This window comes from Cynara cardunculus, assembly GCF_001531365.2.
Source record: "Cynara cardunculus var. scolymus isolate 2C chromosome LG 10, CcrdV1, whole genome shotgun sequence".
Lineage (NCBI taxonomy): Eukaryota > Viridiplantae > Streptophyta > Magnoliopsida > Asterales > Asteraceae > Cynara > Cynara cardunculus.
Window position 1 is genome coordinate 16,527,629 of NC_037537.1, and position 12,954 is coordinate 16,540,582.

General features: G+C 33.1%; 1 protein-coding gene across 4 annotated transcripts; it reads left to right on the forward strand.

The window, feature by feature from the left end:
* The first annotated feature begins 2,544 nt into the window (after positions 1 to 2,544).
* On the forward strand, positions 2,545 to 9,843 carry LOC112519048 (zinc finger A20 and AN1 domain-containing stress-associated protein 8-like). Of its 4 annotated transcripts, XR_003069896.1 has the most exons (5): positions 2,545 to 2,608; positions 2,841 to 2,894; positions 8,427 to 8,970; positions 9,190 to 9,283; positions 9,388 to 9,843. XR_003069896.1 is itself a non-coding variant. In XM_025126975.1 (4 exons), exon 3 carries the CDS (start codon positions 8,439 to 8,441, stop codon positions 8,943 to 8,945), a length of 507 nt encoding a protein of 168 aa, XP_024982743.1. In that variant the 5' UTR covers positions 2,545 to 2,608; positions 2,841 to 2,894; positions 8,427 to 8,438; the 3' UTR covers positions 8,946 to 8,970; positions 9,190 to 9,427. The 4 variants fall into 4 exon arrangements, 3 of the variants coding, with proteins under 3 accessions (XP_024982743.1, XP_024982745.1, XP_024982742.1); XM_025126975.1 differs by having other exon boundaries at positions 9,190 to 9,427; XM_025126977.1 differs by lacking the exons at positions 9,190 to 9,283; positions 9,388 to 9,843 and adding an exon at positions 7,418 to 7,541 and having other exon boundaries at positions 8,427 to 9,176.
* Positions 9,844 to 12,954: the final 3,111 nt, after the last annotated feature.

Sequence of the window (12,954 nt, forward strand, 5' to 3'; positions counted from 1 at the left end):
TTGGACAATAGATGTTTTGCCATAAGGCGTGGGCACGTCTTCACTAAAAAAAAGTCACGACTCGAACAAGGTTATAGTTACATCAAAAACTCGGGATTTTACATATTTTTATATAAATCATTCGGGTGCTACTAGAGACCTCAAGTAAAAACACCAATAAATCAATATATGTAAATTAAAATATGACGATCAATAAAATATTATAATTCAGTTTGCCTTCGAATTTTTTTAACCCATGTAGTCGTGTAGAAGTTACAATTATGATAGCAAAAATGTCACCGACTATTGCAAGTGTTGGAGATATTCTTCCCGTGTTTTGATTTAAATAAAGATGTCGTTAAAGTAAATCACAACAAACTTACCAATGAACTCTTGAGAATATGGTTTATTAGCCTCATATAATTACTTAGCACATTTCTCATATGCATAACATGTAACAATTTATGATACCATACAAACATTGTATCATATATATTATAAGTCAGATGTATACTCATCTAATTGTGAAAGTTTCTAACCAATAGTGAAACGTTATTGATATGGGGCATATATAATTTAACTTACATACTAAGTGTAACATAGATACTAATAAACACTAATGTTGAACCAACACTACGAATATACAAATCCAAAAGCAACAAAAGTTGAATTTGACCCTTTATGCAAGCTTTAGCTCGTTTTCAACATCGCATTGATCGAACGTGAGCTCAAGTTTGATCTAGCCTCTGACCTAGCCTAACCAACTAGACACAAACTTGTAAATTATATCAGACTCCGCCCTTAACTCGTAGACGAGCTTTCAATCTCTCCCGTTGCTTCACATGTGCCAACTTGTAACACCCTCATTTGACCATGAGAAATGTCACATCATTGTCAATAACTTTTCCATAAATGGTCTAGAATGACGGCTAAATTAAAACCGTTTACTACGAACTTGTCCCATATCAAACTTTTTAAGCTTTCCTTAAAGAACAAACGGCACAAATCAATTATCCTAACACAAAGACAATTGGTATTCCCATTTGAGTTGGCTTTAGACTATGATGCACTATTTCTAACCGAAGTCACACGTACATAGGTCATTCTTTTCAATGTTTAACCATAAATACTTAACTGAACACGAGTGTATCTTGCAAGAACAGTATACCATTCACTTCCCATTCCCCAAACATCATTGTAAGAACCATTTACATCACTGTGAAAGTACTTGCTTCAAAACAAAAACCAAAGTTGATGGGGTTCTTATCGTGTTCCATCAAACTATTCACAGAACTTGATGGAAGGTACGAGTCTTGCAATACCATTGAAGATATTTATGCTCTTCAGGTCCTCTGAGATTGGTCGAAGTGTGCGTAAGCTTGTTCGAACATCCACAGTTAAAAATAACTTGGATGGAAGGTTGAAATGTGAAAGAAGCTTTAAAAGAGTAGAAAATATACAACTCGATAGAGTTTGTTGGATGTCAGAGAAGCTCAAAAAAGGAGCGAGAAATTAATAAAACCAAAAGTCAAGAGGAGAACGTCTAAAAAGTACATAAAGAAAGAAAAAGAACATAAAAAAATAAAATAAAATAACAAAATAAAATAAAATAACATCAATGTCGAATATTATCTATACTATATTATAAAGTATTTGACAAAAACTCTTAAAAATCATTTTTTATCCATGAAGTACTGTATATTGATGCATATTACTTAAAATTCAAGATTACAATTAAATTATGCATAAATATAACTTATTAAAGCTCGATGTTTGAATTCATGTAACTAACTGCGGATAAACATAATCAAATAGAGGATAAACATCTCATTTTAAAATATAAAAAATCTAAAATATAACCAAAGTAATTATCAAGTTCTAACAAAATAATTAATTATTATATTTATAAAAAAATTATATTATTAAACCAAATATAAATTACTTTATTATTGAATCAAAGTTAAATTATAATTAAAAAATTACATAAAAAATAAGAATTTTAAATATTTGATTTTAATATTAATATTGATATATTTTTGTTAATTTTTTATGATTTTTTTAAATTTATATTTTATTTAAAAATAAAAACATAATTATTTTTTTAAAATTATATTATAATATCAATTGAAATAAAATATAAAATAAAATATTAAAATTAAAATGTATGTCGTTTTTATTGTAGGATTACCGTTTTAGTGATAAAAAACCGATGAGAATAGAAGCTCAAATTCAAGTTTTAAAGTTATGTGAATATATATTATTTAAAACAAGAAACAAGTAATCCTTGACTGCCACGTATTAGTGACTAATTCTCACTTGCACAAACAGGATTGGGCTAACATGCGTAACCTATCATCCCATCTGGTTACTATCGTCTGCATTCACTTCCACTCTATTTTCCGTAGTCTTCACCTGCTATTGGCCAGAAACCAAACATCATAGACTTGAACGACTAACACACGATTGACATCTCGACACGTCAGAGTTCAAGTAGAAACTTAATGTCATCATCACACACGCAACCATTCCTACCACATGTATGTGTATATATATAAACTACATAAAGAACACCATCTTTTTTCACATACCCCATCTCTGGTTGTCAGGCGATTTCCTGCTTAGCCCTAGGGTTTGTCTCTCCCCCCCCTCTCTCTCTCTCTCTCTCTCTCTCACACACACACACACACACACACATCCAAACCCTTTCGTGTTCTCTGTAAACGATACATGTACGTATACGTACGTATATGTATCGTTCGATGCAACCGTGCTATGATGAAATTTTGTCATGATTGCAAGTTTATCTTTCGGTTTTTCTGATTACGTGGTTTTTTGTTTTGGTGTTCGATTTGCTACGGAAGGGGGTCGGAATTTGGAAGAAACGCTGCTCAAATTTGGTCTCATTTGAGGAACAGGTTTGTTTTAATTTTGTCGAAAGTAGTTCAGATTATGCGAATACAGTGTTTGATGATTGGTTTAACGTTTGTTTTAACTTTCGTTGTTATCGTTCGATTTTTGAAATCAAAAGCAGTGCTTTTCAAATGCAAAAGTCATGTGGAATATGTTTTTTCCTGTTTGGAGGGCTCTTTCTTTGTGAACACTTTTTTTGTGAAGTTCGATGCCGGTCTCATTTTTTTTAAATTTAACTTTTTATCATAAAGGTTTGGAGTGGACCATTTTTATTATTATTATTTGGAATATATAGAATTCGTAGTTGAATCATTGTGGTGGAGGCAATCATTGTTATCTATTATTGTCTGTTGGTATTGGATGGAATTAGGGTGTTGGGAATTGGTTATATTCTCAATTGGGAAGCTACGATTGCATAAATTTCGTTGAACACATGGTTTTGTTATATGAGTTTTCAGCTTTAGTATGTATGTGCATCTGAATGCTGTGGATTTGGGGAGGTAGCAGCTCTATAGTGTGAATTTGGTTCATGGGATGACATAATGGGGTTTTGATGTATTGTTGGCTGGAATATGTGATACAGAGGCACTTGTATCCTGTTACTTTTGAAAGCAGGACATCATAACATACCGTGTGATCGTGATCAAGAGGAATGATGGTCCTAGTGAGGAGAGAGTAAAATTCACATTATGGAGAGAATTTTTCAGAAGTTCTGTTACAAAACCCAAAAACATGAGTCATTCTGCAGAATATGCTCGAAAGTTGACACCTTTGGCCTGTATATCTGATGGTTAGGGTACTATTTTGCAATTATTAATTCACGTCTAGTCATATTTATGATTTAGGATTAAGGAAACATATCAAGGTTTAATCTTCTTTTATATGTGGTGCGAGTTGAGTTTATTTGGTTGATAATGTTTATGAATTTGGTATTAAGTGAACATACCATGGTATCCCGGATTACTAATCACTGCATATGGTTATGGTGCAATTATATTGCTGTTTGCAAGAGAATGCATTGTAGAGCCATATCACCTAGTATTGAATTTTGAGCCGTAAAGTTGGATATGCTGTTAAAATATAAAACATTCCCTAAACTAGAAACCGCTGAAATGTGATCAGCTTTCCTTTACCTTGTCAAATGTTATTTGGTCTTAAAATGATGCAAGCTAAATTAAACCTAAAACAAACTTTGTGATATCTTTTTAGGGTGTGAAAAAAACCTGTGGATTTAGTGGATATCCTCAACTGCATTAAGAGAGTAACTACAAATTTGTAGATAGCAACATTGGTTAAACTACATGTTTGGCAACATGAAGTCATTGCTCTTAGAGAGAACAGTTCAATATAGATAAGGGATCATGAAACAAAAGGAAGAAGTTGGCAAAGTAACAGTGAGATAAGTATTAATTATCTTTATAGAGTAACTTTAGAGAAAACGACTTGTTTAGCCATGTTAGGTTGAGTGAGTAAATTAGGAGAGAAAATGTTTTTATTTGTTATTTGTTATATTTAGAACCTAGTTTTAGTGCTTCGATATTAAATGTCAAAATGTTCTTGCCAGCTCTCTACAACATAAGTTCTGTTGGGCAGCTTTCACCAATCCTGTTCCTGCTTGCACCAAAAACCAAATCCAAGAAAAGTGGCCAGCTTCAGCATTGTCTTTAGAGATGCATATGGCCCCTCCTTATTTGTCACACAATTAATCAATTGGTGACATATAGAATGTGATTACTTGTAGATGCATCACTTGTATTGATCGATGTCAGTGCCTCAGTGGTGCCTCTTAAGCTGTTTTGCTGTTCTCTTTATGAGATGGTCTATATTCACTTTGGCTAAATTCTCGTGACTTCATCTTGATTGAGTTGGCGAGGAGTATATTGCATGTAGTCATTGAAGCTAGGTTATGCAGCCACAAGCTGCTGGCTTCTGTACTCCATCATTGCAAAATTTTCAGTTTGATCTTTTGATATGATAAATTATGATAAAATATTGGTACCTCCGTGATCAAATTAGGAATGCATAGTATTTTCTATCTGGAGAAAGATTTGGGAAATGATGGAGCATACTAACTAGGGATGGCCAAGAATTATTCTGGACCAAACGCGTACTGAAACTGGCTAAAACGGGAACCAAATAGTTTTTTTCCTCTCTAATGACAGACTTTAGATGAGGCATCGATCAAACTTCAAACACCAACAATCCTTTTTTTTTTTTTTTTTTGGCAATGTACATTTTTTACTTCATGCATGATGCACTAACCCCCTCATGATCTCTTCTAATGCTCTGCTTCTCTACTTTTCAAGTTATCATTTTGTGCTTCACCTCAACATGCTTTTCCAGTCTCTGCTTCTCATTCTTGGCTACTTTAGTCCTTGCATCGTTGATTAATTGCTCTGTTTGGTGTTTGGTTTTGTTGATGCTGCTGTTTGCAACTTTGCTCTCTGCTGTTGTTTGTTGTAGTTTTTCTTTTTTGTTGGAAGCAGATTAAAAAAGAGTTGTATGCAGTAAAAAGATGACCATTTGTTCAACGTCATATTGAAAAGCTCAAAAATCATTTTGTAGCAAATCAACAATTTGCTCAATGAATAATGATGTACCAAACCCAAGTCTCATTTCAAATACTTAAATGGTCATTAAAAAAAGCTAGAACTAGTATCCTAAAACCAGGATCAGATCTCATTTCCAGTTTTTGATTTGTTTTGGGACTGACCTGATTCTAAACCGGTTCCGAACTATTACATCGATCTAATAATTGGTTGTAACGTTTTGTTGTTTTCGGTTTCAGTGGATCTGACCCAGTGCACAATCCTAGGGTGTTTGCTAAGATTTTTGGAGAAATGGTTTTAGTTATGTTATAATACTTTGAGATGAGATGCTTCATCTAAGATATTAATGCCCTCACAACCTTACCCATCTCCAAGACATCCTAGCTTAGGTGGTGCTCAAGCATTATTTTGGTGGGTTGGATCTCTATTGTTACATGGCAAGGGAGTAGCTTTAATTGTTATGTCAAGATGAAAATAAGTGGCATGCCTACAAAATTGGATACGTATAATGGGTTAAAAATACGTCATAATTAAAGTAACAATTTGACAACTGTAATCTCTTGTCACTATGAGGAAAGTCTCATAGCAAGTACTGAAATTGTGTTGAAATTTTCTAAAAATTGCACATGATGATATGCATGTACTTGGGAAGTGTTAAGGTGTAAAGGCATTTTGGTGGATGGACTCAGCAATCTAGACAGATGCTTAATCTCTGAATGCTATCAGATCTATGCATAGCCACTTTGGGTGAATTCATGAATCAATTGGACAAATTGGGCTATCCAAGTGAGATGGTGTATATCTACTTTTTCATTAATCAGTACTTCTCTAGGAATAGAAGCAAAATTGGGTTTCCTAAATTGGTGTGATTATCTTATTTTTTTACCAAGACTTTTTAGCTTTTTTAAGATTTGTCATTATTTACTTAGTAATATTATCGCATTAGTCTAATAAATTAATAATATATATATATATATATATATATATATATATATATAAGATGCCATTCAAATCTTTAGCTTACCATGGAGCCAAATAGCATAATGAAGGAGGCTAACCCTCATGTACCGCATATGAAGGCTGCCTTACCTTCTACTTGTGCTGCCAGCCACCACTTTAGTTTTTCCAGTCAGGGTGTCAACATGATCTTCTTCTCTGCATCTTATCTCCTGAATTGGTTATTACATTATCATATGGAAGTTTTTGGTTACTTTCTAGGCATTTTGATCTCATGCACTTTTTTATTCTTTTTCCCCTAATAAATTTCGTGGCACAAAGTGTTTGCTGAAAGTTGATAGAAGTTTAAAGTGGCCATTGGTGATTGCTAGAGGCAACTGCTTTAAATAATCTAAGCCTCTAAGCAGTTGGATGGGAGGGAAAGGTTGTAGATCACCTCGTTCCTGATAAGCCAGTATCAGAAAAAGGAAAAGGTTGCCCATCCATCTGCTTGTGGGTCCTTGAGCAGTCAATATATCTATTTTGATATGCTTGGGAAAATGCAATAGGATGTCTTGAGAGTTCCTTGTGGCCAACTTTTTGGTTAAGCATAACTCGGGTGTAATAATGGAAGAAATGTGGTTCCCCATCTCAGTTTTTTACGTGATACAATAGAATTAGATTGCAAGTACTAGGTTTTTAGTAACTGCTTATAATAAACCTATGCACATTAGACAAGATTAAGGAGATAGGAGTGAGGGAAAATAAGCTTCTTCTGGATATTCTTCTGCTCTGCTTAGTGATAGGTGTATGTGGGGTATTGAATGGGATTGGCGTCTCTAGTGTCATTATCCTCTTTCTTTGTGCTGCATCGAAGCCACACAGAGCTTGGTTCTAGTCACTGATGCATTAGTAGAGAGTAAAAAGTTAGAACAATAATTGAAGAAGCAACATCATATCGTCTTATGTTCAAATATGTGTATTTTTGTGCGGTTACTTATACCAAGTTTCCAATCCTGTATTTTTTTTGGGATCTTGAACAGGCTTGGTGTCTCTCTGGTGTCACCATTATCATCTTTTATCTATGCTGTATCAAAAAGTCATCGGGGCTTGGTTTAATCATTGTTGCATGTGATAGAAAATCCTGTGGAGTAAAATTTTAGCATGGTAACTGAAGATGTAACATGAAATTTCTATATTCAAGGAAGTGTATTTATATGTTTTGATGTTCTTTCCTCAACTTCACTTTGTTTTTATTCATTACAAATATAGTTGACACTAGAGTCTAAATTCTGCACATGATTGGTTCAGAGCCATGTTTTGATTGATCGACAGGAAAAGTTAAGAGGGGCTTTGTTTTCTCTAAACATAATATGCAACAGCCATGTCTAGTAAGCAACCGGACTATCTGTCTCCATAACAAAACAGAGTTGGATCTTTGTGAGTTAATTAGTTAAAAAAGCATTCCATCGTAGCTCATAGGTGAGACCCATTTTAGGTGCATAGCTGCCATTTTCTCTGTTTCGTGGGTTCCATTTTTGTTAAGCTGTCACATCAATTACGTGAGACGGATGCTTATGAAATCTTCATCTCTTGTACGATATAAGGGAAATCCACCAAATGAAGATGTTAACATAAATGAATAGGACCTTTTAGAGCTATTTGAACTTTTGAGTTAAGAATTCGTGAATTTCTGATGTGCATCTTGGTCAAGTACATGTCCACTGTTTTTAGATTCTAATGAACAATTGGAATCAAATCAATTTTATTTCACACTCTACCCAATATTTTTCTATTAATCGAATGATAACAATTACAAGAATTCCACTGCCGTGCCAATATTCAAGAGATTGGCCCTCCCCAAATAATTTCTAACTTCTGGAATACTCTAACTTCCGTATCTACCTCAATTAATGCTTCTCCTTCACCGACTTATTGCAACCCAAAAGGACTATTCTTCCCTTCCTACTTCCATCTCCGTGAATATGTGGAACGTACTTCAAGATTATCAGATTCATGTCTACATTTTTACATGGCTATACCATGGTGCAGGGTGGCTAGACGATGGAGAAAAACGAGACAGGATGCCAAGCTGCTCCCGAAGCTCCTATCCTTTGTGTCAACAACTGTGGATTTTTTGGCACCCCAGCAACAATGAACATGTGTTCAAAGTGTCACAAAGACATGATATTGAAGCAAGAGCATGCCAAACTTGCAACATCCGCAATCAAAAACATCATGGATGGAGGAAACGACAAGGAATCGGCTCGTGTCCCTTCATTGTTTGGTGCACCATCTGGTTCCGCAGCGTCAGAGATGGCTCAACCATCTTGCGGGTCACCGACTCAAGCTGAAAGCAATAGCAAGTCCAAAGAGGGTCCCACCAGGTGTATGACTTGCAGGAAACGTGTTGGTTTAACAGGCTTCAATTGTCGATGTGGGCATATCTTCTGTTCAGTTCATCGTTACTCTGACAAACACGACTGCCCATTCGACTATCGAGCGACTGCAAAAGACGCAATAGCCAAAGCTAATCCTGTGGTGAAGGCTGAAAAGCTGGAGAAAATATGAAACAGCAGTCCACAAATGTTTTTGGGTGAGTCTATTCTCATCGGTCAATGTCCTAGCTGCTGCTATATATGACATGGTGTGATGAAATGATATTTAGGGCATGGCATATCATCTGAGTTTTTGTGAGAGTGGTTGTTTAATGCATGGTTTGAAGGGACATGTTATCTTGTACTATGGCTTTTTAAGTTTTTGTGCTGACATTTGTATGTCGATAGTGAAGTTTCTTGATCATGTGGTGATGCAGAATTTACGTGATCACCGTGCGTGCAATTAGTAGGGGATGGGGGTGGGGGTACAAGCATATCTTTATTAGAGAAGGAAAGCGACGATGATGAAAGGTACTACGATAAGTTACGAATTTATAGTGATATCTACAGTCTCGATGGATCATGATATTTGGTTATTACTTTTAGGGATTATTTGTGTTTATGTTATATGATAGGTATGAACCTGTTGACGGAATGAATTCAGAGCTTGAAAAAGGGCATAGTTTTTGTTTAGTTAGTTATGCGACTTTGTCCAAATACAAAACAGTTCCTGGGTTCGACCTTGCTTCTCGGCTAGCTTTAGCTGTTAAAGTGAACCAAAAAGTGTCTTTGGATATTGTTGATGTGGTGGTGTGAGGAAGTAGAAGTAGAAGTAGAAGAATGAGGCATTGTAGGATTGGAAATTGGTTATTTATTCCCCAATGGATCATCGAGGTATATAATCTTTAAATCCACGCTTTTTTGACTTAATAAAGAAAAAATGGCGTCAAAAAGCTTGTTGATTTAATTAAAGTCATTTTAGCTTTGTAGGTGGTTGTGATGGAGAAAGGTAAATTGTGTTGGGGGGTGAAGATGCTACTAATTTACAGCTGTGTGACACCTGGGATTATTTGTATGTTATGTTTTGAATTATTAATTTCGATAGAGAGACTGGTTCAAATGTTAACCAAGTTTATTGTGTTAACTTTGTTAACTATTGTCAACCAATGATATTCCATCTTATATATAGGTTCATATTCATCTTATAATTTAATGACAAGAATAAATATGTAATTTTCTTTTTTATGTAACTTTTATATTATTAATTGGGAATTACAAAATTAAAAAATCTCATTATTTTTGTTAATTTATTATTGATCTCGTTTTTTTTATAATATTGATTTTTCTATCTATAATGTTTTTGAATTTGTGATTGGTGGAGGAGACCCGGTAGTAAAGTTTTCGGTATCGTTCATGCTATTATGGATAAACCCATTGTTCATAATGAATGAACTATTATTCACAAGTGTTCATATGTACACTAGCTGCATATCTCAACATTGTCTCGTTCCTGAATGTGTTCATAATGGAGAAACTATTGTTTACAAACTGTTCATGTTGTGTTCATAGGTACATTAGCTGCATATCTCAACATTGACTCGTTTCTGAATGTGTTCATAATAAAATAACTATTGTTCGCAAGTGTTCATATGTACACTAGCTACATATCTCAACATTGGCTCGCTCCTGAATGTGTTCATAATGAGAAAACTATTGTTTGTTCATATTGTGTTTATATCTGTTTATTTATTTATTTTCTTTCGTGTAGTAGCTATTCTTATTATGTTCATATTGTGTTCATAAATGCTATGCAGTCTAAGTTAATATATATGTCAATTTTTGTTCGTATTTGATACAATGAATTATATATATGTGTGTGTGTGTGTATGTGTGAGTGTGTTCATATGGTTTTTACATTAACAAAAATAAATTAACAAAAATCATGAGATTTTTTGATTTTGTAGCTCCCAATTAATGATATGAGAGTTACATAAAAAAGAAAATTACATAAATATCCTTTTCCATTTAGTTCACATATGTTTGTGAAATTGTAATAAAAAAAGATTAATTTTTTAATATGATAAATCACAACCGTTTATTGTAAAAATCAATGATCATTATTAATTAATAAAGTTAATACAATAAACGTGGTTAACATTTGAACCAACCCCTATCAATGAACTCCAATCATTTCTATAAATATCTCAATTAATTGGGTTGCAAAGGTTATACAAATGCACAAGGTTGTAAAAGAAATATACCCTATATATATATATATATAGAGAGAGAGAGAGAGAGAGAGAGAGAGAGAGAGAAAGAGAGAGAGATGAGCGTTCAAATAAAAACTTGCCCCATTTGTGTAAACCGTGTAAACCAATCTCATCTATCCATTTTCTTGATCAATGACTAAGATTAGTTTACTTTATTTTAGGAAATTAAAAAATAGAAAATATTAAAAAATTATTTTATTTCAATACTAAGGGCAAAATTGGTAAATAAAAATAAACCATTTTATAATGAAACTTTTTCACATTGAAACAGTTTCATGAACATTAATTTCATAAAGAACAAAATATAATATGCACTCGTTTCATCATACATTTATTTCATAAAGAACAAAATACATTATGCACTTGTTTCATTTTCACCCTACCAACTAAACGGATCAACTTCAATCACAAAGCAACATGGATCACCATGAAACTAGATCATGAATCATGAATCAATTAGAGCATCAACATTTTTACCATCATGAACCTATTTCATTAACATGTAAAATATGCCTAGAAGAAGCAAATAAACCATTTTACAATGAAACCTCTTCACATTGAAATAGTTTCATGAACATGGATGATTTTTTTTCCTCCAACCTCAAATCAAGATTTCATTCCATAAGAAGCTAAAATCTTCATACCACGTTTCCAGATTCATTGAATAACAAAAAATTAAAATCAAGTTTTTAATATTATAATATAATAAATTTTTTAAATGTTACCATTTATATAATTTCCATTATTAAATTTTCTTATTTAATATTTATTAATAACTTCCTTATTTATCAAAAAAATATGGAAAATGACCGAAATACCTTTATTGATTAAATTTAATTAAAAAAAATAGAATTTTCCTATTGGTCGAAATTGATTTATACGGTTTCTTAGAATTGCATGGTTTTCATTTGAAGCTGCCCCTATATATATATATAGAGGTTGGCTCAAATACTAATCAAAACTATTGTGCAAACTATGCTAACCAACATCAACCAATCATGTTCCATCTTTTAGTTAGGTTAAAATGTAACTCACATATTAATTGTAAGGGTATTTAGGTAATTTATCATTCTTATGTAACTCCCAAATATTTTAATTGAGAGTTACAAATCTTAAAATATCACTAATTGGTCTTCATGTAATAATGACATTAAGTTTCACATGTGTTCATCTTACTGAATTTTACATTTATTCTTCCTATAATAGTTTTGATATTGTAAATTTGAAAAAAGTACATTTTGTAAAGATTTCGTTATAGTCCGAGTAATATGGATAATCATAGAGAAAAACGGATCGACGACAATGAGAATGAAAAAACTAAAAGCGTCTACGAATACATTCGGAATTCGAATTCCGAAAGTGAAGAAAATAATCAATAAGTGTCCCAATATAAACATACGATAGCTATGAACACGCTAATGTGAACAGGCCTACATTAAAGATTTGAGTTCGGGATGATAAACAATATACATTCTTCACTAAGTTTTGAATTTCAGTAAATCCACATCCTTGTTGCTCCTTTTAATTATCTAATTTGTGTAATAATAGTTTTAGTTTTGAAGACTAACTACATAGGGGTTGTTCATTAAAGATTTGACTTCGGGATAAAAAACAATATACATTCTTCACTAAGTTTTCAATTTCAGTAAATTCACATCCTTGTTGCTTTTTTTAATTATCTACTTTGTGTAATAATAATTTTAGTTTTGTTATTGTTTTATGTCATATAGCACAAATCATATCATGCTTATATAGGGGTTGTTCATTATGTTCACTGTGCTATATTACTTGATCACACATATAGCGATTGCATTTTTCATACTAGGATGCATTAAGACATTTGTGCACAGACACACATATATTAACAGATATCAAATCAGCACAAATAACACAAACGTAGACGTTGGGATTCGTTACTGTTTTATGTCATAT

Coding starts and splice junctions, on each gene's coding strand:
- LOC112519048 (XM_025126975.1), top strand. CDS start 8,439: ATGGAGAAAAACGAGACAGGATGCCAAGCTGCTCCCGAAGCTCCTATC.